General features: G+C 37.9%; 2 protein-coding genes across 2 annotated transcripts in view; one reads left to right on the top strand and one right to left on the bottom strand.

The window, feature by feature from the left end:
• The window catches only part of LOC114468481 (transient receptor potential cation channel subfamily M member 4-like), a 28,267-nt gene extending 12,201 nt beyond the window's left edge, over positions 1-16,066 (bottom strand). The window contains exons 1-14 of the mRNA XM_028455407.1: positions 15,985-16,066; positions 15,274-15,442; positions 13,803-13,864; positions 11,652-11,829; positions 10,038-10,218; positions 8,810-8,979; positions 7,231-7,408; positions 6,731-6,795; positions 5,591-5,830; positions 5,077-5,179; positions 3,997-4,115; positions 2,425-2,727; positions 1,087-1,188; positions 520-648 (exon numbers count right to left, since the gene is read on the bottom strand). Of these exons, the coding sequence (XP_028311208.1) occupies positions 520-648; positions 1,087-1,188; positions 2,425-2,727; positions 3,997-4,115; positions 5,077-5,179; positions 5,591-5,830; positions 6,731-6,795; positions 7,231-7,408; positions 8,810-8,979; positions 10,038-10,218; positions 11,652-11,829; positions 13,803-13,864; positions 15,274-15,351 (1,908 nt within the window). The 5' untranslated portion in view covers positions 15,352-15,442; positions 15,985-16,066. The remainder of the gene's footprint in view (positions 1-519; positions 649-1,086; positions 1,189-2,424; positions 2,728-3,996; positions 4,116-5,076; positions 5,180-5,590; positions 5,831-6,730; positions 6,796-7,230; positions 7,409-8,809; positions 8,980-10,037; positions 10,219-11,651; positions 11,830-13,802; positions 13,865-15,273; positions 15,443-15,984) is intronic.
• A 3,659-nt stretch (positions 16,067-19,725) lies between these two features.
• LOC114468255 (actin-related protein 2/3 complex subunit 1A-A) lies at positions 19,726-26,163 on the top strand. Its single transcript, XM_028455043.1, has 10 exons — positions 19,726-19,823; positions 20,234-20,364; positions 21,605-21,709; positions 21,880-22,102; positions 23,295-23,402; positions 23,502-23,708; positions 23,785-23,860; positions 23,962-24,152; positions 25,750-25,840; positions 26,052-26,163. Exons 2-10 carry the CDS (start codon positions 20,301-20,303, stop codon positions 26,055-26,057), a joined length of 1,071 nt encoding a protein of 356 aa, XP_028310844.1. The 5' UTR covers positions 19,726-19,823; positions 20,234-20,300; the 3' UTR covers positions 26,058-26,163.
• Positions 26,164-26,583: the final 420 nt, after the last annotated feature.

The following is a 26,583-nucleotide window of genomic DNA, read 5'->3' as shown; positions in this document are numbered from 1 at the left end:
GTTTTAGTATAATTCACTACAGGTACCATACCTGTAGTGAATTATTATTATCAGTTATTTTCTTTCAAAGTCCTTTTAGAACAGCAGGACATGATTAAGTACTTGCGTTTGAGAGACACGTTCTCATCTATTTTGCTCGGAACAATACGTTTGGCTGTTGTGACACCGTCTGTAACCAGACGAAATGGTGATTCCGGTCGCTCCGGGCGACTTCCTTAAAGCTGATGGTGGCTTACACAAGGCGGACGAACACCAGCCACGTTATGCCATCAAATCGACCGGAACCACATTTTTGTTTGGTGACAGAATTTGTTGTAACACCTGAAACACTCTGGGCTACAGTCAGATTCACCAAAATTGCAAAAATATTGCGGTGATTGGACAGAATTGCAGGAGAATTTGTGGGGATTGGCTGAATTTGCATTATCAGTTGCGATCGCATCATTCGCGGTGTGCTTAATCAGTATTATAAATATCAGGTTTTTTTTCTACTAGCAACAACCATGTTCAAAGTCTTACCATTTCCCAGAAGTAAATGGCCATTTCACTGCGATTCTGAAGAACAGCCCAGATGAAGAGGGCGGCCCAGGGTGAGAGGCAGCGCTGACTCCTGTACGAACACTCGCTCTTCAGAAGTTTGTTTATGTGCTGCAGGCGACAAGGGAAAGATGAGGAGAAGTTTTACTGATTCAAACCAAACAGAACCTACTGTATGGCTTTCTTAGAAATCGGCATCATGTGAAGAAGAGCAAAGTTTTCCTGTTTGTGTCTTCACTCCCAGTCTTGTCAGTGTGTTTGTGCTGTGAGGGATTAAGCTTCATTTCCTGATTGAAAGTGTCTATTCGTACGGTTGCCGTATGGACAACCCCCTATGCTATTGGTACGTTTGCATTAAGTTCACGTACGTAGCGTCTTAGGGTTAGGGTTTGGTGTATGGTTAGGTTTAGTCTGAGTCACGTGACCTAAATTTGCCAATGAGGGGAGCTGCGTACGAATAGGTACGAATGTCGGTTTATTGATATAGCCACTGCCTACCTGATTAGCCTCATATTTATGTGTGTGTGTGTGTGTGTGTGTGTGTGTAACCTTGAGCGACTTCCTGGTGCTGGTGAATGGGTCGAGGCCAAGCGGTCCATAGTAAAAAGGCTGACAGACATCACCCAACAGGTCCCACAGCAGGCGTGAAACCTTCACAAGAACAACAACTATTTAAATCCACTTCACAGATCAAGACTGATGTTAATTATTGCATTTTTTTTTTTTATTATAAAAAGTTAAATTTAGCATGAGAACAACAAATGATGCTGAATTTCTTTATTTTTAAAGCCCGAGCAAAGGTTTCGTAACAAAATGTTGTTTGTTAAAGCCATTTGGTTTCAAAGCATGTGAGATTATTTCTGCAATTTATTCATTACATACAGTCAGATAACGTTATCCACAATTTCCCACATTATTAGCCTGTCATTAGCCTGTCATAGTCCTTGTTCCTGTTTAATGAGCTTGAGTTTATTTGTACTCCTGTCACTTAGTGTTTTGGTTATTGCTGTTGCGCTCAGTTAACTTTCTAGCTCTTTCTGTTTGTTTCTCCAAGCAGAAACCAGCATGCAGTTCTGTTCTCCTGTCAGCTTCTCAACAGTTCTTCTTACCTATGCCAACGACAGTAGCAAAGCAACCTCTATAGACCAGAATCAGGCAACTTTTATCACAGCTGGGCCACAAAAATATGAATGTATGATCAGAGGACCATTTTATCAACATTCATGTCAGCATCTAAAATAAAGACCAATTAGAGCATTTACACGGGAAACAATAGTCCATTTTTGTTGTCATTAAGTGAATTTTCGATACGTGTTATATTTTTTTTTTTAATTTTTGGGTTGTCATTTTGGCTGTTTTTTTTTTTTTTGCAATTTTGAGCGTTTTTGTTGTCCTTTTGTGTTTTTAGCATTATTTTTTGTGTTTTTGGAGTGATTTTGTGCATTTTTGTTGTCATTTAGTGTATTTCTGCTGTCCTTTTGTATGTTTATGGAGTATATTTTTGTTGTCATTTAGCATGTTTTTGTTATTTTGTGTGTTTTGGGGGGTCATTTATGTTGTCATCTTGTGTATTAAGTGCTTTAAGAGTGATTTTGTGTGTTTCAGTTTTTTGTGTGTATTTTAGAGTTGCATATTTTTGTTTTGGATCATTTTGTCGTCAGCCTTTTTGAGTACTTTTGTTGTCCTTTTGTGCAGCTTTGAAACTATTTTGTGCATTTATTTTCTGACCACAAGAGTATAATAAACATAAAACAACAATATATCATATAAATGATTTTAAAATGTGGTAACAGATTATCTAGTAGGAATAAATCACATTGCCACAATACATAAACAAGGATGTTTTTTTTTTTTTTTAAAAATTGGCAACAATGAGTTTTTTCTTACTTCAAACAGACTGAGTTCTATTGCTGACGTGGGTCCACTTCCAAAATTTTGGCCATTTTTTAGAAGTGCTGTCGCAGGCCCGTCCACAGGGGGCACAGATCCAGCCAGAAGCTGCCTCTCAGTCAGGCGCTTATGAAGAAGACTGTAGGCCAAAGACGTGTCTGACAGGGAGCAGTATAAGGATTCCAAACGCTGGTATGTGAGGTAGTCCAGAATATTCAAACCATTCTCACAGAAGAGACGTACAAACTGGGGCTTGTCATTTATGAGTGCATCCGTCATGGAGTCTTCAAGGTCGTTGTACTGGAAATCACAATCAGAAGAGCAACAAAATACAGGTCAAGCTAAAATATCCAGTAAGGCAACACAAATTGAGCCAAACGTATGATCAAGGACTCAAGATTCCCTCAACAATCCCATACTTTTTGTATCTCCTTTATTTGAAATCCGGATCCATAAGACAGAGATACCTTACATGCATGTGTTGGGACAAAATCACACGTTTACACACTATTATCCCTGGAAAACAGGTGACTGAATATCTAGCTAATGTAGCAAAAGGACAAATATGTCCAATTTTACTCATAATCTCCTTCAAAATCACAGGATTTTCTATAATCGGGCTGATTCGTAGGATGGTAGTATTTTGCTGTAAATGAAATGGAATTAACTATATCTATATTGCCACAGACAAAACCCTCTCTCTGATCTTTTGGAAACATGTCACACATTTCAGTGGTATTTTTCCTGTAAAACGAGTGACTGAGTGTCGAACAAGAGTAGCAAACTCATCTGAACCACATACAGTTGTGTGCGAAAGTCAGGGCACCCCTTTAAAAACAGCATATTTTATATATTTAAAAAGTTATATTCATATTTACTGTCTCTCTGGTATATGGGAAAAAAAGACAATATTGTCAGGAAACATTAATGCATAGTTACATTTTATTTTATAAATTGAACAAAATTACAAAAATGAAAAACATAATTTTGGCATGTGCAAAAGTCGGGGCACCCTACAGCATCAGTACCTTCAGTACTTAGTAACACCCCCTCTGGCAGATATCACAGCTTGTAAACGCTTCTTATAGCCAACAACAAGTCTCTGGATTCTATTATTTGGGATTTTTCCCCATTCTTCCTTGCAAAAGGCTTCCAGTTCTGCAATATTCCTAGGACGTCTTGCATGCACAGCTCTTTTAAGATCTACCCACAGATTTTCGATAATGTTTAAGTCGGGAGACTGTGAAGGCCATTCCAAAACCTGACTTTCGCACACAACTGTAAATATAGAATTAATAACAGTAGTTCACTCTATTAACCCTATTTAGTGTGTTTGGTATGATTTCTGGAAGTTGAATAGCCAGTAAAATCATTGAAACGGAAAGATGATGAAAAGGAAACCAAACGTAAATGCTAAACTGACCTGGAAGGGACGCAGAAACTAGTAAACTCTGAAAGCGAATTGGGGAAATTTTGAAATGAAAAATTGAAGACGTTACTTGCGTGTATGTCATTAAGCAAAGGTGTGCTTGACGTGACAGTCCTAGTGCACAACAGAGATGTTCTGACCTTCCACTGTATGTCTCCATTGAAGAGCTCCGCCTTGGCGATGTCCACTCGGTTCCAGGCTACAGCCAGTTTTAACTCCTCTGTGCACTCACTGGCTTCACTGGAGATGCGTTTACTGGCTTTACATACACACAAATAGAAAACTTCATTAGTGCACTCTCCAGTAATATATATATATATACACTATCTGACACAAGTTCCATTTGTTATGTTGAAGCTTATAATATGGTGCCAACATCCTTTTTTATCGTACACCACTAGTGCGTCTTTAGGGAACCCTACCAGCTAATGAACAGCTCTCTCTGTTCTTTGGAATCAGCCGCTCTCACTGGTTCCCAAAGTTTTGAAGAGTTAATTTTTAATATGTGTCCCCATATCATTTCATTCATCTCCCTTTATTTCTGGAGTTCGTTTATCAATGACTTGTAGCACAGATGGGCCACTAGTGTTATCACAGCGGGGTCACAAAACTGTGTTTGGCTGATGATCTGTGAATGATAATGGTACCATGATCAGGATCAATGATCCAGATAACTGACAATATCTGGAAAAGAGGAGATTTGGAGCTTGGAGGAGGTTTGACTGTCTCCTGATGATGTTGTTTTAGTGTATTTTTCATGTCCTCTTGTGTGTTTTTGAAGTTATTTTGTGTATTTTTGTTGCCATTTTTTAAGTTTCAATGTCTTTTGAGTATTTTTATGTTAAATTTGTGTATTTTGGCTTATCTCAGTCTATGGAGTCATTTTGTGTATATTTTTGATGTAATTTTGTATCTGTTGGTTTCATTTTGTGTTTTTTTGGCGTACGTTTGTGTTTTTATTTTATTTTGTGTTTTTGGCAAAATCATGTGCATTTTTTTGATCATTTTGTAATTTTTTCTTGCCCCTTTAGTGCATTCCTGTTAACTTTTTTTGTATTTCTCTGTCAATTTGTGTTTACATTAGGTCCGGATATGGCCCCCGGGCCACCAGTTGCCAATGTCTGCTATAGAATGTGAGCATGTATTTTGACCCCTCTAATATTATTTATTATATAGTAGTGCACATGTTGGTCCAACTCGTCATCTGAGTGTAGACTCACCACTAACTAGAGCTTTAAGAAGAACAGTATCAAAGTCATCAGAGCCCTCCTGGTTCCCGTGGAAAACAGTGATCAGGTCTATGGTTTGATAAATGCTCAATGCCTGAAACACAAAAATCATGGGCAACAATTTTAGGATAACGCCAAAAAATTAAGAGATGAGAAATTACTACTCAGTGGTTATACATATATTATATTATGGAGTTTTAATAGAGGCAGTGGCTATCCATACGGTTGCCGTATCAATATACCGACATTCTATCCGTACGCAGCGGCCCTATTTGGCCAGTTTAGGTCACGTGACTAAGACTAAACCCTAAATTTATCTTAACGCTAATCCTAACCCTAAGACGCTACGTACGTGTACTTCGGTAAACGTACCAATAGCACAGGGGGTTGTCCGTACGGCAACCGTACAAATAGACACTTTCTTTAAAATGTGCATGGAGTAACTATTGTTGTGCGTACATATGTGATGTCACGCTCTTTAAAACACATGAGCTTTACAACTTACATGGTCCACCAGTTTTTCCAGCTCAGTTCCAGTGGGGACGTATCTCCGCACTTTGTCACGGATCAAGTCTCGGAGCTCAGCGCTCACACTGCCATGATCCACTCCTTCTTCTACCCCAGAGGTGGGGCTGAGGGTGGCAGGGGGCAGAATGTTCTGCAGCTCACAGACAAGATCTGCTACTGGACCAGAACCAGCGAGGACCAGCCACGGTGTCGCTTTTCTTAGAGATGCATCTAATCTCTAAACCAGGGAGCAAAAATAAATATATATATATGGACGGATAAAATGTTTTTGATAAATATTTGTCAGTTAAAGCAACTGGAGACAAGAGTTTATATCAGATAAAGACACAGTTTAGGCCTCGTGCTTGAAAAGAGATGAAGTTTGAAATTGCCTTGAAAGTTTATATATGATCTCCAATGAAAATATTGGGTTTATTGCGCATGGAATTGTGGGAAGAGGAGTGGTTCTCAAACTCAAACTGTGGGGAAAAAACATTTTATGGCTGTATTGTTAGTTATTATTACTTTTTTATTCATGTTCTAAAATATGATTGCACACTTCATATTTTCTGAGTTTTGAAGAAGAATAGTTAAAATGGTTACCTTTTTTTTTTTTTTTTTTTTAAATGAAGGTTACATATTTTACCCGTTTTGTTGAAGTTTTGTTGGGATGGGGGAGGGGCCTGAACATTTTGAAGATTAATTCTTCAAAGGGGGCACAACAGGAAAAATTTGAGAACAAATCAACCAAAAAGATGTGAAAGGTTGAAATTGGTGCCTGAAAAAGTTTGTTTTTTGATCTCGACTGTAAACACTCTCTTACTGACATTGTTGGTAAAGTCTGGTGCATTGCATTATGGGATGAAGAGTCCTGTAGACAGATATATAGAAGTGTGTTGAATTCATTCTTACAGTGATTTTTTGGAGCAAGTAATCTTGAATTTATTGATCTATGAGACCTACACTGTGTCTTTATCTAATGAAACAAGAGCTCTGAAACATAAGCATGATTAATGCCAGCTAGTTTTATGTAACGTGATTACATTTGAGTCTGTTAGGTTTTTTTTTTTTTTTTTTTTTGGTGTTACACATATTAAAAAGAGTCAATGTATGAGGATGAGCTGAGCAGTTCTCATACCTCCAGCATGCTGCAGTCCCCAGAGGTGAGCATGCAAAGCACAGGGATTTCAATACTTCCACTACCTGTTCATTAAAAGAAAAGTCTGCTTATTTATACAAAGTCAAACACAAACCCTTTACAACTTGAGGAGTGCAAATCATTTATTTTATGACCCTGGTTCTAACACAGCAAACAGACTTTCATGAAACACATTTATAGGCAAGGCGGATATATTTGTATAGCGCATTTCATACACAAGGCAACTTAATGTGCTTTACAAAATCAAAACGCATTTAAAATTGTCAGTAAAAACTTTTAAAATCATCAATAAACATCAACAACAACATGACCAAAAATCTCCCTGTCAAACATACGCAGTAGAGAAAAAGTGTCTTTAACTTTGATTTAAAAATGTTCACATTGGATGCTGACTTCAGCTCTATAATCACATTTTTTTTTTAAAAATCTTGAAATAAACTCATAATTTTCTTACAGACTTTCCTTATCAATTGTCTTACCCCAAATGCCAGTCCGCAGATGGGAAATGTAGTCTTCCAAACTAGCGCGGAAAGTCGTCTCTCCACCCCGTCGGCCGACAGTCCCATCATCCACCAATAGGAAAGCTTGACAGTTATTATCAAGGCAGCAGGAGTCTCGGGTTGTGTTCTGGACATAATACCGAGCCGGAAAGCTTCCCTAAAAATACAGAGCACAAGTAAAAAAGTTCAATGAGTTTGTGTTGGACAACTTTTATCGCAGAAATGAGATTTTCTGATCAAAAGGTCACGTTATCAACATTCATGTCAGCATTTGTGTGTTTTTTTAATTTTATTTTGTATACTTTTTGTTGTCCTTTTGTGTATTTTTGTTGTTTTACGTGTTTTTGAAGGGATTTCGTGTGGTTTTTGGAGTGATTTTTAATTTTATTTCAGTTGTTTAGTATTTACTATCACTTGTGTATTTTTGTTGTAGTTGTGCATTTTGAGTCATTTATATATTTTTGAGTCATTTATATGATTTTTATTGTATTTCACTTATCGTTTTTTTATATATATATATATATATATATATATATTATAAATAAATATCATATATAAAGATTTTTTATATTGCTTCTGTGTATTTTATTGTGTTATCATTATTTATGTTATTATTCTGTTTTTTTTGTCCGTGCATTTTTAGAGTAAATTTGTACATGGTTTTGTTTTTAAATGTGTATTTTCCTGTTATTTTTGTCTGTTTTAAAGTCTTGTTTTGGGTGCCAAACTAAATTCTGTGTAGATATGGGGCGCCAATCGTAAAGATGTACATGCTAAAATAAACAGCAACTCTTTGCAACATTTAGCAACAAATCACGTTTAAAAAAAATGTATGAGAATTTTGTTAATGTTGCTTTTTGATCAGATTTACAGCAATACTTGTGAAATTTGTGATTTTTTTTCTTGTAAAAATCTAATCAATGTCAATGTTTAATGTTAATGTTAAATCTAAATGCTAAATGTTAAATCTAAATGTCACGGGTGAAACTAAAAAGTTAGCTAATATGCAAATTCGCCAGTGTCACGGTCTGAGTTTACCTCCGTACTGAGATTATAATCCTAGCCCTAAAATAATCCAATAAACAAATAAAACATGTCTGTTCACTTTGAAAACAAAAATAAACAAAAATAATTTTTTTGGAAGTGTGCATGTGCATATATGCGCATTTACAATCTCAGTACGATGTGACATACCACCGTATTGAGGTATAATTTTGGTACTTCCGGTTAATTTGCATATTAGCTAAAGTTTCACCCGTGACATTTGGATTCAATATTTAACATTTAGATTTCATATTTAACATTTACATTTAGATTTAACATTGACATTATATTTTTACGAGAAAATAAATATCACAAATGTTGCTGCAAATATGGTCAAAAGTAAATTCACATGTTTTTTGAAAGGGGTCTGTTGCTAAATATTGCCAAAAGTTGCTGTTTATTTAGCATGCACAACTTTACAATCGACGGCCCATATGTAGGTTGCTTTTAGCGCATTCTGTTTTAGGATTACATAAACTTCCACAAACTTCCATCACTGAAATACGAGGAATACCTGGGGATTGACGAGCTGCTGTCTGTTGTGAACGAGGCCCCAGGGAGCCAAACCGACAGCAATCACTTTTTTCTGGGAGGAAGCCGGTGCTGCTGCATTGTGATCTCTCACAGCTTCACCCACACATCGAGCAATGCCCTCCCTCAAACCCCCCGTCAAGATCCAGGCCCCTGAGAAACATGGACGAAAAACTTACAGAGAGAGAACACAAGAAACAATGCTCAAATGAAACAAATAAATGACACCTTAGCATTAGCATCATGGCAACAGAACAAACTTCAGCCTCCTACCTGGGGGAGCCAAAGCAACCCTACCGACAACATAATAGGACGTAGCACCATCGTCCTGCATAATGTGAATGTTGGGGTACCCTGATTTGTAAAATTGAACTAAAAGGGATGGACAAGTCACATGAGAAAAGAAGTATGGAAGACGGGATAAAAAATAAAGAGAAATATGCTTCACATCAGACATTGGGCAACACGCGGCCCAGGGGCCACATGGGGACATCTGGCTAATTTTGTGCGGCCCCCAGAATAAATGCACAAAAATGACTCTGAAAACACACACAATGACAGAAAGATACAAAAGACAAATCTAAAAATACACAAATTGATTCCAAAAACATACAAAATGAAAACAGTCTATTATATATTTTTAAATTGTGATTTATGTTTGAAGATTTTCTGTTAGAATGAAATAAATAAACTGAAGCTGAAATTGAACTGAAAAAACAAATATATATATATATATATATATATATATATATATATTTGTTTTTTTCATATATATATATACTTTTCTGTGATTTTCAAAATCACAGAAAAGTATAAAAAATGACAACAAAAAACACAAATTGTCAGAACAACATACAAAATTACAACATGGAGTATAGAATAATAACCAACTTCATTAATAGAGAAAAGAACAAAGAGGTGTCTTTCATGTATTGTTGCATGCATAGTGAGTATTTTTGTATATTATTTTGCATTTTGTGTGTTTTTTGTTTTTTTAGTCATTTTGAGTTTTTACTGCTAAAAAAATAAGAAAAAATCTTTGGTTTTGTTTACAGGATAAGGCGTTAACTAACATTTACCTGCAACTCAAACCTTAAAAAGAATATTTTACTTGAAAACATGAAGAGGGTCAAACAGACATTGAATGGAACAAAGGCAAATGGGATGTGTGTAGTAAACATGAACATTGTTATGAGTTTGCGTGGCCTTACCTGTGCTTTGTGCAGCTCTAACCAACCCGTTTCTCAAGACGTCCTTCACCCACGGTTTTATTTTTTCATGACCATCTCCAGCAACGACCGACACCACCAGGTTGGGTGAAGGCAGACCCCAGTGAGAGGTCATCAGCGTGTAGACGAGCTCAGGTGGAGTGTCACATGACAGTCGTAGGAACTAAACACATCAAGGATGTATAGTTTATCATCAGGCAACATGTTTGCTTTTCTTTAAGCTTCATGATGACACATTTTACATCTCAGAACAAATCCTTTATGGCATTAACTCTGTTAACAGTTAAAGCAAATATTGTTAATGAATTAATAATTATATATATATATACACACACACTTGCTATTGCAAGTAAAAACTCAGTTTACTAGTAGTACTATAGTAACTGTCTACTATAAAACTAGTACACTCAATATCTCACTAGTAGTACGAGTAGCCCTAATGCTAAAGGATTAGCACCAAATCCAGCTCCCTGATTGGTTGGAATATTTCCAAAAGCCAATGGAAAGCCTGAATTTGCTTTTTCCCTCCCTCTTATTAGCATATAATGCTTGCTAGTAGTGAAACTTTTTACTTTTCTTATAAGTGGACTCAAATTGATGCTGAAAAGGCTTTCCGTGGCATGGAATTGAGCGCTTCCTGTCCACGCCCCCATTTAAATATGCAAATTATACCAGAATGAGGCCAGCACCTTGGATTATTACTGGATTATTCACCTCTGCATTATCAGAAAACTACAGTACAACCCTTATCATCAGCAATGCAGGAAAAAATTCATTATTTTAAGATTTTTAGGCAAAGCAACACGAAGATGAAAAAATACACGTTGAAAGAATACTTTTATTGTGAAATAATATTTATCTATTGTTTCTTTGAGACATTTTGCTATTGACTTGATATTCTTGTTGATTCGTTTCTGTTCATTTAAAATCTGTTAATAAAACGATTGTTTCAGCAAAGCAAAACCTCTGACTCTGTCTCTATGAATGCTTCTCAGGTTTGAACACTAGAGTGACTTCACTCTATTATAACATGTATTTAAATAATATATACACACATACACATTATACTTCTTTGTTTGTGTGTGTTTTGAGACGGGGAAGCCGACTGAGAAAGAAAGGTTAGTAATAATATTGATAAATTGTGTCTGAAGTTACAGAGGACGACTAATTCTGCTCATAGCCAATCACAGACGGGAACTTCATATGTTAGCATTGTATTAGGTGGAAATTGTAATTAACTTTTTTCAATTTAAATTCAAACATGAAAGAGGATATCAGAGAGTTTGACTCAAGCGTAAAAATCATCTTAATAAATGTTCTAATTTATAAAATAGACAATGACAACGTCACAGCAGTGTGTCAGGAACCACTAGATGTCACCAAAACATCCATGTCACCCAATGGTGCTATTCCAACACTGCGCTGAAGCCCCACATGTCTCCACGTGGCTGATCTCCAATGCAGTGCATTCACTGGATAGTACCTGTGACACTTGTGCGTGCGTCCTGACGCAAGCTCTGAATGCAAAACGGTGCATACTTTTATAATATTAACGATTGGAGGAAAAAAGGCATTAACGACATTTTTACGTCTCACATGGCTGTGTCGATGTCCAGAACCAGCAAAGTGCAGCTCTCCGTAGGCGTCAGTGGGACACTCAGAGGAGTGCTGCTGGCTGTTCCACTGGGTCATTATCGCTGCACCAAAGAAGTCCCCCGTAGCCACGGAGTCATGCTTATCCCGCACACTACCACACTGACACAGTGCTCCATTACTGCCAAGAAAACACAAACACACTCGACTTTATTTCTTCAAAAATTGCACATGTCGCGTGAGGTTAACACTATCAGAAATGCAGTGTTTATGCAACGTCTATGCATGTTTTATTCTTTTAAAGAAGTATAATTTGTCATTTAACTTATTAAATCCTGTTTTGTCCCATTTAATCTTCTTTTAGCCTGTGTTGTCTCATTGAATGCTGTTGTGTCTTGTCTTATTGTGCGTGTAGTGTGTGTGTGTTACACTGGATTTCCACTGGATGCGTAACTGCTCCGTAAAGTCTCCGCTGCGTAACTGCAGCGTAATCTGCTGTCCGACAATCCCCAACGCCTCCGTCTGTGATGCGTATCTGTTGCAGCAAGGACTCAGGTGATCTCGCTAACTCAAGCATAATCGTGCAATATAGCAATTTGTAGTCGATAGAAAGAGAACCGTGGCTCAGGTGGTAGAGGGTCGTCTTCTGATCGAGAGGTTGGGGGTTCGATCCCAGTACCTGACTATGTGTCGAAGTGTCCTTGGGCAAGACACTGAACCCTAAGTTGCTCCCAGTGGTCGACTAGCGCCTTGCATGGCAGTCCTGTCCCACTGGTGTGTGAATGTGAGAGTGAATGAGCTGATATGTAAAGCGCTTTGAGACTGCTTCAGTGTGGTGATAAAGCGCTACATAAAATCAAGTCCAAGTCCAACCATAAAGCCATGCAAACACTTCATTGTGTCCTTGGAGAGGAGTAGAACAAATTCCACTCGGCCCCCACCCTGTAGATCTTCCACTTTTGGGGGGATTATTCTGATTCAACCATGGATAAGTGCAATATTTATATGTGAAATATAATCCACTGGTGCCCTCCTAGGGTGTACCCCCACCCAGCACATGAAGAAAGCTGGAGATAGGCACCAGCAGAACCCCACCACCCTGAAAAGGAGCACGCAGGTCAGAAAATGGAAGGACATAAAGTATTTTATTTTGAAAATAAACAGGATATTTTATTGTGTGTCTGTGCCCTACTTCCTGTCCCTCACAGGCTTATCTTTGTTGAATTTTTGCAGCACAGTTCTGGAGTCCAGCAAAAATAGAAGGGCCACGTATCCATGGGACAACGGATGGAAATGAGCGTTTGGATAAATCCACTGTCCCACTCAAACAAATAAATAAATAGATATGCATGCAGTGGAAATTGCCTATCCGCTCTGCTGCGGTTCCGCTGCAGATACGGAGCAGTTACATATCAGGTGGAAATTGTGGGTTTGTTTTGGTCTGACTCTTTAGGTTGTAATTGCTATCCATCACCTTGCAGGGGCAGTAATGTTGCAAATAGAGAACCGCCATGTCAACGTTTGACCTTTTTTAGGGTCACTGTTTCTGTGCAGACCCATGAGGTAGGTGACCACCGAGGGTGCCAGAGGAGAAAGAGAGCCACACTCTGCTTTCCACTCCCTTTGGGAACCAGTATTTGATAGCACACATAGATCAAAGATGGGGGGCCACATATAGCTCTTGGTCTAATTTTGAGCAGCCCCTAATGTTCAAAATAACACAAAAGAAGTGTAAAAAATACACAAAAATGTCTTTAAATCCACATAAATACACAAAATGATTCATGCATTGCACACAAAGAAAACAGCAAAAATACACAGATAGGATTAAAACACACAAAAACCAACAAAAAAACAAAAAACAAATGATATTTATTATTATTACAAAAAACTATAAAAAAATAAAAAATAAAAAAAATCACCAAAAATACATACAAAGCCTTTGTAGTTTCCTGTGTTAATGCTCAGATTGATCTTTATTCTAAAGCTGATATAAATGTTGATCATGTGACCCTCAGATCAGACACAATGACATGTTTGTGGCCTTCATTATTATAAAAGTGGCCCATATCTGTTTTAGATCATTGTTTAACTTCCAGAGTAGAAAGAATGTGCATGAAATTAGAGATACTATGAAAGTCCATGGGATAATACCTGAAGGAATCCTCAACGAATGTGGTGCACACACGCTTGCTGAAGATTTTTGGAACCCAGCTCTGTGAACAAGAAAACCAAAGGAAGAAATGTAAAGAACAATACTGGTTAGTCTGGCAGGAAGAATGGAGCACCTGTGCGATTCTTAGAGCGAGCCAAAGGTGTTTACAATAGTAGCTTTGATCACCAAAGGCAGTGCACTTTTCAAAAGACATGAACAATTCAATGAGTCATCATAGAAAGTGGTCTTCATTTTTACTGCGATATTTATTTAACAAATAACTGCTGTGTGATGTTATTGGATTGAATCCTTAGTGCTACCGTACATTTTTGTTAACCTGCATGTTCTTCTTTCATGGGAAATCCAAATTCCCATGTGCAAACAATAACCATATTTGGCACAAAGCTCCAGTCTAATGCCAAAATGCCTGAGCTGAAAAAACAGACCAATAGTCCTTAAGGTGGCGCGACAGCAAGACTCCAAAGTTCAACTTTTTGAAAATTCACAACCAATCAACCAAATGTACTACAGATTTGAAACTCTTACCAAAAAGCAGCCATCACTCTGTTTTTACTGTAAATGTTTTTAAATTTATCTCCTCCCACAATTGTTGCCTGACCTTCAGACTTTCCTACACAAACCATACAAACACATTTATGATTTATCAAATACAACTTGAGCATACAGTGCACCAAAATGTTTGATTGTAAACGGTATTGTAAACATAAGCTTGCTAAATCATTTCCAATTGTTATTAAAAAAAAAAACAATGTTTTGTTATTATTATAGATGATATTTGGAAAATATAAACATTTTGAAATGACCAATATCTCCATGCTGTCTAGAAGCAATGTGTATTTTTTTTGTGTTAATAACTTCATTTTTTTTTTCTGCCTTTAAACGCTATCAGCTGCTGTCTGGCACACACGTGACTGGATTAGTCAATTAGTGAAGATACAGGTGACATTTCCATGTGCTTCCTCCTACACTCTGCCAGTTGCTCAAAATTGCCTAAAATTGCCTGGCCCCAACCACTGCTGCACAGCAAATATAACCATTTATTTTAAATTCCCTTCATGGCCTATTTTCCCTTAGTTGTTTATACACAAGTATTATATTCACCACCACCAAACTTCTTTTATTTATGCTTCTCACATCATTTTTAAAAAGCCCTCAGTTTGCCTTCTACTTTGCAGATAGGCCTATTTTTTTATTTATCTACATTTGCAAAACATGTCCATGAATTTAAAGTGAAATGCAGCTCAGTTTTTCCTAGCATGCAGTGATCATTCCTCAGGTCTAAAGCCACCAACAGCTTGTCATTACAGTACACACTCAGCCCGGGGCCTTTCTTGTTCTAACATGAACTGCAGCTTTTTTCAGCTAATTTGCATCTAAATACTAGACGTGCTCCTATCTATAATATAAAAACATAGTTTTATTTCTAGTCCCAACACATGCAGCCCCTACCTGATCCTTGTCAGTCTTACGGCCAGACCCTGAGCCCCCGTTCCCATCTCGCTGCTGCTCGCTCATTGTGGTCTTCATCTGTTGTCTGATCTAACCGTTCCTGCACAGCCTTCATCTCTCCAGTCCCGCCTCTACATTCCATTGGCCAGGTCCACCAAGTTGTTTTTTTCTGGTCATAAACGCCCCACAGAATATCATCCCACACTAAACCGTTATTATGCATTATTCACAGTTCATTGGTCGTTTTAATGTGATAGGATGAGATTAAAGGTAAAGCAATGCACTTATTGACAGGGAAGTGATGGCAACACATTTATCTCACATGGTTGGAGTGTTAGTCCCTGTGTTGACACTGACAGTATTATAATATGGCAAAATGTCAACAGTGTGCCCAGTAAATGGCCCCTGAAATGAAGAAATCCTAGAATCAGATTGTTCAGCTATAAGACATGACTGACACAAAGGAATTCATGTCTAAATGTGTAAAAACAAGAGAAAAAATGACCTTTGTTTTAGAATTACTCTGTGATTTTACAAAATACAGACAAGTACTTAGGTTGGGTTAACCTCCAAACCAATATCTTGACAAGAAAAAAATAAATAAAATTACATAAAAACAATTGGGAAAATGAACACAAAACAAGTGCTATCCAAATTAGGCAATTTTAAGCAACATAGAAAGAGTAGGAAGATGAAAAAGGTGGAACTCACAATTTCTGTCCCAAGAGACGATGCTTGACAGGAATCCCCCAAAAGAGCATCAAACAGCTACAGCTGGTTCAGAACGCTGCAGCTCAGGTCTTAACCAGAACAAAGAGGTCAGAACACATTACTCCAGTTTTAAAGTCTTTACACTGGCTCCCAGTCAGCCTCAGAATAGACTTTAAAGTTCTGCTGCTGGTGTATAAATCTGTGAATGGGTTTGGTCCAGAATACATCAGTGATATGTTAGTCAGGTATGAACCCAGCAGGTCTCTCAGATCTATGGACACAGGTCAGATAGTGGAGCCCAGAGCTCACAGTAAACATGGTGATGCTGCTTTTAGTTGTTATGCTGCAAAGAAGTGGAACAAACTGCCAGCAGAGCTGAAGTCAGCATCTAATGTGAACATTTTTAAATCAAAGTTAAAGGCACTTTTTTCTCTACTGCGTATGATTGAGAGAGAGATTTTTGGTCATGTTGTTGATGTAATGTGTTTGTTGATGATTTGAATTGATTTTAAATGTTTTTATTGATTTTAAACAATTGAGTGTTTTATCATGTAAAGCACATTGAGTTGCCTTGTGTATGAAATGCACTATACAAATAAATTTGCCCTGCCTTACATCACCACATTAGTGCTAGACAACTGTGTTACTGTTACGACCCCCCCTAGGATTTAATACCAAGGCTTGAGGGGCCGCAGCATAAACAGGACGCCACACAGAAAGCAAGATTCATCAAAAGCATTTATTAACAAAATCTTAAAAATGGCAACACAACAAACTGGCCAAACTGAACAAAAGTAGGGTGGACACTAAGCCAACCCTATACAGTGTCGTCACTCTCTAAACTACAAAAAGTTACAAAACACTAAACTACGAGAACATGAAACCAGGATTACCAGAAGAACTCTCCCCACGTGTCTGCTGCTGGTTTGATGTTGCACCTCCTTCTTTCTGGTCCTCTCAGCCCTTTATACAGCTTGTCCTCCTCCTCCTACCTGATTACTGATGTGAATCAGGTGTGTTAGGATAGGGGAGGAAGGAAGGATGTGTAATAGTTACACATGTTAAAACTTCTTCATCGCATTATAGGAATTCTACAGCTGCAATGATTAGTCAATAAATCAATAAGTCATACACATCATTGATCCACAACTATTTCATGATGGAACATCTTCTATGTCACTGAGCTAATCAGCACATATAAATATCACCTGTGGCTTCACTAATTGACTAATCCAGTCACCTGTTTAGTAATTCTAATCTTAACCCGCTATTGTGCCAGCTAGCGTTCTGTTGAAACATGTGTTTTGTGTTGTCATGACTTGGCTCAGGAGTTCTGGTTGGTAAAGTAGGTTTCTACTGTACATGGTGCAGGTGATCCACATCAGGCTGGAGCTCCTCATCAAGAGGAAGTCCTCTGTGCTCTTAAAGAGACAGGCGCAGCGTTACACCTGCAGCCACAGTCGTGTTTCCATCCTGCTCTCCTTTGGAAATTTCAAATTAAAAGATATGAGCTCCTAGGATTTTATACATCAAGATCACGACGACAACTTTGTGTGTAATTTGGTTGTATATAAATAGACAGCAGAACAAGTTTAGATGTACAGACCCTTTCCAAAAAATTAGAATATCATGGAAAAGTTGTTTAATTTCCATAATTCCACTCAAGAAGTTAAACTTTCATAGATTATTGATTCAGGGCCAACGACTTCAAGTATTTATTTGTTTATTTTTACATAATTTGGGCTTCCAGCTCATGAAACCCACAAATAGCAATAATAGTATTGTTTATAAAACTTCAAATAAAGTGTGACGGTAATACTCAATTGTTTCGCGATATGTTCTATTTTCTTTAACGTCTCCTTTCATGTAATGCTGTGTTTTTGTGTTCAGGGGAGAAAAATACCAAAGGTTATTCACTAGGCTGGGCTTGTCTATGCTTCAGTCCTCATACCTTCATACCACAATGGATGTAATCATAGGTGACAGGCTTTTATTGGGCTTTTCACATTACAACCAGTTATAATGAGTTTATTGGTTGTTTCATTTACTCTGCTGATGAAGAGGACTCAGTGTTCTTTGTCTAAATTTACTACTTGCTCATTTTGAGCTGGTGTTACAGCAGTCGTGTGACGCTGTTTAGCAGAGAAATGGCTAGAAGTGTAAACAATATTACTGGTGTTTATTGTCTAACCAGTTTCATGACAACCCTGGGTTATAGAAATACATGTGGATTAGCATGATTGCATCAAGTAAACAAGAACCCAATGTGCTTAGTCAAATATTAAATAAATATTTCTGTAGGTTCATTAATTTTCTGAAAACATCAAACAGACCCAGAGTTCTTTAGAATAAAGCTTCACGTCTTTTATGGCATACTAAGCAAAAAGAAACGCTGCCTCAAAACCAACAGCGAACCACGGAGCGTGTTGCAATTGTTGATGGACTAAGACTCTTTTCGTAACACACCGTTTGTGTTAGTTATCATCAGCCCACAGATTTTGTTTCCGTGACGACGTAAAAATGTCTTATTGGTCGTAGAGGAACGTGCCTAAAGTGCTGCCATCTTGGTGCAGGCCTCACAGAGGCAGTAGTGCGTTAGGTTTGTTAAAAAACTTGCCACATGGTGGACAAGATGGCATCCTCGTGATGACACAGGATCCTTGGATTGTGTAAAAACAAACTTTAAGCAAGTAGAATGCATGTAGACTGTATGTGTGAGATACACTATTGCAGATATGGACAACCGGTGGCCCTCGGTCTAATTTTGTGTGGCCCCCAAAACAAATCCCCAAATATTGTATTTCAAAAAAGTTGGAAGGAATATAAAGCCCAACACATACACAAAATAACTCCCAAAATGCACAAATCGACTTCAATCCAGAAATACACAATATGACTCATAAAACACAAAATGACAACACAGACACAACAACCACTAAATCAAAGAAAATGACAACTAAAACATAAAAAAAACAACAGCACATTACAGAATAGCTCCAAAGACACACAAACTATCAACTAAATTACACAAAATGACAGAAAACAACCATAATACAGAAAGTGACCTCAAAAACACACAAATCAACAAAAAAATGAAGAAAATGACAGAAAAATACACAAAATTACAACGAAACACAAAAATAACAAAACAGACCAAATGACTAAAAACTGACAAAACATCAAAACCACAAAGAGAAAACCCTTTCCCCCTGTATTAATGCTCGGATCAATCATTATTCTAATGCTGACATAAATGTTGATAATGTGGCCCTCGGATCAGATACGATCACATTTTTGTGGCCCCCGCTGTGGTAGAAGTTGCCCATCATTGCACTATTGGTAATTTATTCAACATGCTATCTTGTGACTGGTTTCTGACAGTACTGTTGATCAAAATGACAAATGTTCAAAAATGTTCGGAAATAAATGCTTAACCTGTTTATATCATATTAATCAGAGGCCTTTGATTTTCCCTGAAGACAGAAAACGAAAGAAAAATACAGAAGTAATTTCCTGTGACAAAAATGGCAATATTGTTTGTAAATTAGTAAAAAAAAATAAATAAATAAATAAAAGATATATACCCTACATGCACATTTTGGGACAATATCACACATTTACATGCAATTTACTTTTTTTTTTCAAATGTCCAATTTTGGGGGCCACACAAAATGAGATTGAGGGCCGCATGTGGCCCACAGGCCTCCAGTTGCCCATGTCTGCTCTGTTCTTTTCAAGCGGCCCTGTGCTGACACGCCCACATTTTTTTCTCTTCAGCACATACTACACATCAGCAGCCTACAAACACAGCACTTTTTATCCAAACAGATGCAGCAGAGGTAAGGAATCACCTTTGCTTTAATGATATTTAATTCAATCTAATGAGTTTTCTCACATGTTAATGAAACTGTTTTATACTCATTCATTTTTATACTCAACCGTTCACAAAGAGTCAAAATGAAAGATGGAGCTTTGCAAACATGACATGAATTGTTACTGTTCCTTATGGTGTTTAGCTTGATGTATCTGATGCAATATCTAATTGGAATGCAAAGCAGTTGAAAGACTTATACATTCATGAATTATCTTCTGTTGTGCAAGAAAAAACTGGCAACTTTAAAGTCCAACCATCTTAATGTATATAAAGACCATGTGCGAGAAAACATTTGGCTTTATAATGTTTCAAACGCACCACCTTTAACACAAACCCTTTCTTCCTTGTTTTTATTCTCTGATCCGGGACGTGTAGCAGCACATCTGCATTTCAACAGTGACAGTCGACGCATTCCAGCAGCCTTACCTGCCTTTGCTCAGACATGTCGCAGTACAACTTTGGCCTGGAGCCGCTCTCCTGCCACGCCTGGAACAAAGACCAAACCCGTAGGTGAAAGACAGCGCTCACTACTGATTTTCCACACATAGCAATAGGAATGACCATAGTCGAGTAATGACAGAGTGGTTGGGTTGAGTTGAAACAAATTTGGAACGCTTTTCTGCTGATACATTGCGTCCCAACTCAACCGCAATAATGAATTACAAGGAATATGATAGTCAATACAGGGAATTAATGAAGAAAGTATGTATAAGTATTTCCCTGTCAGACTAGCAATTCCTGCCAGTCTGAAACCAGAAGCACAAAGCTAAGCTAATACGTGCTATTGCTAACCATCATGACATCCTTTGAAAAACATCCACATAGATTGTTTATGGTCCAAACGCACTTCCTTTGCTGACCTTTGGGGGCAGCAACATGCCTTTGATGTATCTATTCTACTAAACGAAGAAGAACAACAACAGTGGGTAGAGGGAGTCAGCGGCTTGTCCCTCCTATCTCCTTTCCTATCCACTTTTCCTTAACCCCGTGGATGACGTCACAGTGTTAAGGAGTTAGGGAAAGGGCATCAAGTTTGTTTTGACAATCAGACGCACTTCCACTAGGAAACGTAATAATCTGACGGCGGCGAAGGTTAGTGAAGTTTGCCATGGTGAAAAAACTACAAATTTTGGAAAAATGGACTACTAAAAGCACATTTATAAGACTTTGCCCTGTGCCTCTAACTGCTGATATAATCTCAAATATCACAAGATTTGAATGTAAATCAAAGGAAAAAAGGCTATGAGGAACAAAAGTGAATTTAAAAGAACGTCACATTGACAATGGTTACTCACACTCAACTACCACTCATTCATTCATAATAAGTATGATTTTATGAAAGTGTTACATTTATGCAAGATGTAGGCCTACATAATGTTGTAGGCATACAAATGTACAGCCGCACAAAGCATTCCATAGGTGAATGAAACATGTATATATAACATAATATGGCTAAAAATGTCTCTGATCCCTTTTTCTTGAACGACAGAGTGTCTGTTTTCAGTCATCGTGAGTTTCTGTGAAAAGAGATAGGAGGGACTATTCCCTATTCGGATGCACCCAGAATGTCAGAATCTTAAGGAAAAAATAGCTGTTATCATAAACTCTTAACTTATGTGTCCCCAGTGTGTCAGCAGTGTTGAACTTTCGCACAGTGTTTACTTGAAGCTCTTGCTTTAATATACAGTTACTTCTGTGTCATTGTGATGTCATTGCCGTATAGTGTTATCACGTGCTTCTGCGCAGAAATCGCTGTGAGTCCCAACAACAATGTGGCCATTATCTATGAGAAGAAAGGTAAAGAGTGGATCAAAATCCATGAGCTCAGTGAGCACAGCGGACGAATCACAGGTGAGTTTTAGTTCAGTTGATGTCAATTAACTGTTGTTGGTCATTTCATATTGTTTGACCAAACACTTTCCTTTAGGTTTTGTACCATAGCTTTTTTCCAACTTTCAGAAATTTAAATGTACGCATATGAACGAGATGGTGTGTTTTGTTTTGTTTTTTTACTGCTGCAGGCATCGACTGGGCACCAAAATCCAACCGCATTGTAACATGTGCATCAGACCGCAACGCCTATGTGTGGACTCTGAAGGACAATGTGTGGAAACCGACGTTGGTTCTGGTGCGTATTAACCGGGCGGCCACGTGTGTGAAGTGGTCCCCACTGGAGAACAAGTTCGCTCTGGGAAGTGGAGCTCGACTCATCTCCGTCTGCTACTTTGAGAAGGAGAACGATTGGTAAGAACATCTTAACACCAAGACTACGAGACTGTTGTAGTTCCTATATGACATGAAAAATGAAAAAGGACTCAAATAATCCCGGATTTCCATCAGTGATCTGTTTTATTTGGTGAGAATATCCATGCTGTTCCTTTAGAATGGGCCAAATGCAGCCCTCTGTGCCTTCCCTCCAAAAATATACACAAAAACACTCCAAAATACACAAAAGGAGAACACAGATACATGAAACAAAAACAAAAACACACAAAATGACAAATAAAATGCACAATATGAATTCAGACATACAAAGCCACAACAAAAATGAAAAAGGTACACAATGACTGCTAAAAAAAAATACAAAAGGACATCCAATATAACTCCAGAAATATGCTAAATAACTGAAAAAACTCACAGAATGACCACAAAAATATATAAAAAGGCTCCAAAATACACAAAAGGAGAACACAAATACACGAAACACAACAAAAAACATGAAATGACAACCAAAATGCACAAAATTACAAACAAAACACTCCAAAAGCATTTTTTGCAAACTCAGCTGGATTCCTATCGGCTGCAAGGCACAAAATACCAAATCCAGCGCCTCCACGAACACAGTGACACCCTCAATAAAACAAAACGACATTCTCGATCACATACAAAACTGTTTTCCGAACTCAGACACTTTGTTGATATTTTTCGCAGGTTTACATTCGCCTACAGAGAATCTTTCTTAAAAGGGCACCCATCTTTACCTGTCCCACAGGCTGTTCTCCCATATGCTGTAATCACTGCCTAAAGTTGGAATCACTAAATTTGTGTGGATTTTAATTTTATATTTGTTTTTTCACACAATTTCACCACCACCAATTAAGATGTTGTGGTGGTTTTGGAGAAATGAGATGGAGTCAAGCCTTAGGGTTGATGGTCAGATGCCGACACAGGGTTTATTTCTCGAAGGGTTGTGGAAAATAGAGCGGTCTGGGATTTTTAGGTTTAACAGGCTTTCAGTGTGTGTCTCAATAGATCTGATGTTGTTCTGTGCTCTCAGGGTTGTGTATGTGGCTGATAGCGGTAGTCATAACAATAGCTTGCAGAGACCTTGGTGAACGCTATCAGTTTACGATGGTATCTGGTCCGCTTTGGGCAGTCTGACCAGAACTGACCAGGAGAGAGTCTGTAATCGCATATCATTTGATTTTCTGTCCAGGTGGCTGAGTAAGCACATCAAGAAGTCTGTTCGTTCCACCGTCCTGAGTTTGGATTGGCATCCCAACAACATCCTGCTGGCTGCGGGGTCGGCCGATCTTCACTGCAGGTGATTTTGACAGAAACTCCTTCCCACCAGAACAATCATAGCTCAGTCCAAAGTGTCCTCCCTGAACATAAAGCTACATGACCAACTGTAAACCCTCAGAGTTTTCTCAGCTTACATCAAGGACATTGAAGACAAGCCTGGACCGACCGCCTGGGGGACAAAGATGCCTTTCGGAGAAGTTCTTCTGGAGCACAAAGAATGTGGTGGGTGGGTGCATGACGTGTCCTTCTCCCCGAATGGAGACCAGTTGGCCTGGGTAACTCATAACAGCAGCATCACTGTGGCTGACGCCTCCCAAGGAAAAGAGTGAGTTTAACCACTGACACCAGTTCACTTGGACTCAATCAGTTCACTTACTGACATCTGTCTGTGTGTCTGTCAGGGTGACTCAGCTGCCCACTGACCGTCTCCCACTCCTCAGCGTCCTCTATGTTAACCCCACTGATATCGTGGCTGCGGTAACATGCTTCACAAACACCATTTTAAACAAACATCCACCATTAGTACAGCCTCGGTAGGTTGTTTGACTTATGTGTGTGGTTACGTTTGTCTCCGACAGGGTCACGACTGTTGCCCCTTCCAGTTCACATATAAAGGTCCAGGTGCTCTGGAGTTTGTAAAGAAGCTGGACATCCCAAAGAAGACCTCCAAGGCCAATTTGTCAGCCATGCAGCACTTTCGCAACCTGGACAAGAAAGCCACTGAGGAGGAGGACAATGAGTTAGGCACTCTTCACCAGAACAGTATCACGTGAGTATAGAACCTCTGATTTTACATTTCAAAATTTCCTCCATTCTATTTCGTAGTTTACACATTTCCATTTGGTTTTCATTTCATCCTCTAATCAAATCAAATTCAATTCAACCAAACAGGGTTAACAGAATCAACGACTGTTATTCATTTTGTATTTACAGGCTTCAGATTATTAACGGAAGCCAGGAGGAATAAACCAAAATCACTTATGTGAGATTACATCGCAATTAAGAATACAATACTTGCTAGACACTCGTTTTAAAGGAAAAATACCACAGAAATGTGTGCAATGGTCCCAAAACATGTAAGTCAAGGTTCAGTCCGTAACATATACTTATTTTTTTTTCAGCAAAATACCACCCCCCCGACAACTCAACCTCAAGTTATGCATGAAATCCTGCATAGCCGCAGGATTACGTAGTGCTTAGAATGAGATTATGAGCAAAATTTGACATAGTCGTCCATTTTCTGCACTTGCAAGACAGTTAATCAAAAATCTTTTAGGTCAAAATAGGCTGTAAATGTGTGAGAACGTTCCAAAACTTGCATGTGAAGCATTTGTGTGTCATGTTGGGGCATGATTTTAAATAAAGGGGGAATAAAATGGTTCAGATTTTTTTGTGAATTCCACGCTTTCAGTCCATTTTCTGTGAGTCAGAGGCCCTATACTGATAACTGCATGCAATAGGCCCTGAATTTATCCTACCATTGATTGTCTTAATGTTGTCCAAAAATATTGAAGAACATGGAATCACATGATCTCAGTAGGCCTTAGTTACTCAGCAAGTTACACTTTTGACGCAGATCTTTGGCAGTTTCATTAAAAACTCGACAGTGATTGGTGTATTTGTTTATTCTCTGTCTGGTTTGTACTTTGTCTGATAATTCTTAGGCATTCTCAGTCATTGCTCAATTAAACACTAAACAGGTGACATTTTTGCACACACAATATAAAATTTGTTTGTACAGAGACAACAAAGGATACTTTTCAGTTCAGTTTTTTGCTCTCATTGTGCCTTTACTTACATTCACTTCAAACTGTAGTTCCAGAGAAACAACTTTTGGTGCAACTTTTATCACAGTGAGGGCCAAATTATCCAGATTAATGTAATCATTCAGAATAATGAACAACAATCTGAGCATTTTTTAATTTTTTTTTTTATTTTTTTTGCATTTCTATCTCATTTTGTGCGTTATTGTGTTATAGTGTGTTCTGGAGTCATGTGCATTTTTCGTTTGTTTTTTGTGTTTTTGGAGTCATTTTGTGTCATTTCTGTCATCTCTGTATATCGATTTTTTTCTTACCGTGCATTTTTGTCATTGTTTTGTATTTTGGAGTCATTTCTGTTGTTGTTTTTTCGTTTTTCAGTTTTCTTTTTACCATTTGTGTTTTCTTTTACCATTTACCTTTTGCATTGTGTGCAGATTGTCGACCTGTGTTTTTTTGGGTTTTTTTTTTTTTTTTTTTTGTAAATTAGTAAAACATTTTCAAATTTGTCTGTTTTTTGAGTCATTTTGTGCATTTACTTTGGGAATCAAATCGTGAATATTTGACCTTAAAATAAGTGATATTGTGTGTTGTGCTGTTCTACAGGCAGCTTTGTATCGTATCAGGGGAGAAAGCTCGAGTGGAGAAATACAGCAGTGTGGGTCTGGATGGAACAATGGTGATCTGGGATTTCACGGTAACTGAATAAATCTCTTTCACCATTTTAGAACAACTATATAAATATATATATATATATATATATATATATATATATATATATATATATATTTATATATATATATATATATAGTCCTAGCCATAATATTACCAAGTTATTTCAGTCTGTGCAGCCATTATGACATACATTTTGTTTGCAGGATGCGATTAACTTTTTCTTATTTTTACAGCATTAATTCCAACAGACAGCTGCGACGGGAGCTTTACACGAGATCAATCAGCAGATGGAATCAAAGATACAAAGAAAAATGCTTCACTAAGAAATAAATTGCTAAATAAGAAAAAAAAAATAACAGAGTAGTGTTCTTTTTTTCCCTTTCAAAACTAAAAATGGTGCATGACAACAGGCCAGTATACAACAGAGATGGGCAACTTTATAATATAAGATAGAACTTTATTGATCTGCCAATGGGGGAAAAAATTGAGATGTTGCAGCAGCTCCAAAAACAAAGCAAAACAGGGAAACACTGCAGAGAAAAACTGTAATACAGGAAAGAACAAAGGTTTGTGTATTTTGTCGGTATCTAGTTTATTTTCCTGTCTTTTTGTTGTTGTCTTGAGTTTTTCTATCTTTATTTATTTTGTGTGTGTGTGCGTGTGTGTGTGTGTGTGTGTGTGTGTGTGTGTGCGTGCGTGTGTGTGTGTGTGTGTGTGTGTGTGTGTGTGTGTGTGTTGCGTCTGATGCACTTTCATTTGAATGCC

Source organism: Gouania willdenowi, chromosome 8 (assembly GCF_900634775.1).
Source record: "Gouania willdenowi chromosome 8, fGouWil2.1, whole genome shotgun sequence".
Classification (NCBI taxonomy): Eukaryota; Metazoa; Chordata; class Actinopteri; order Blenniiformes; family Gobiesocidae; genus Gouania; species Gouania willdenowi.
The sequence above is the reverse complement of the archived record's forward strand: the minus strand, read 5'-3'. Positions and strand labels throughout refer to the sequence as shown.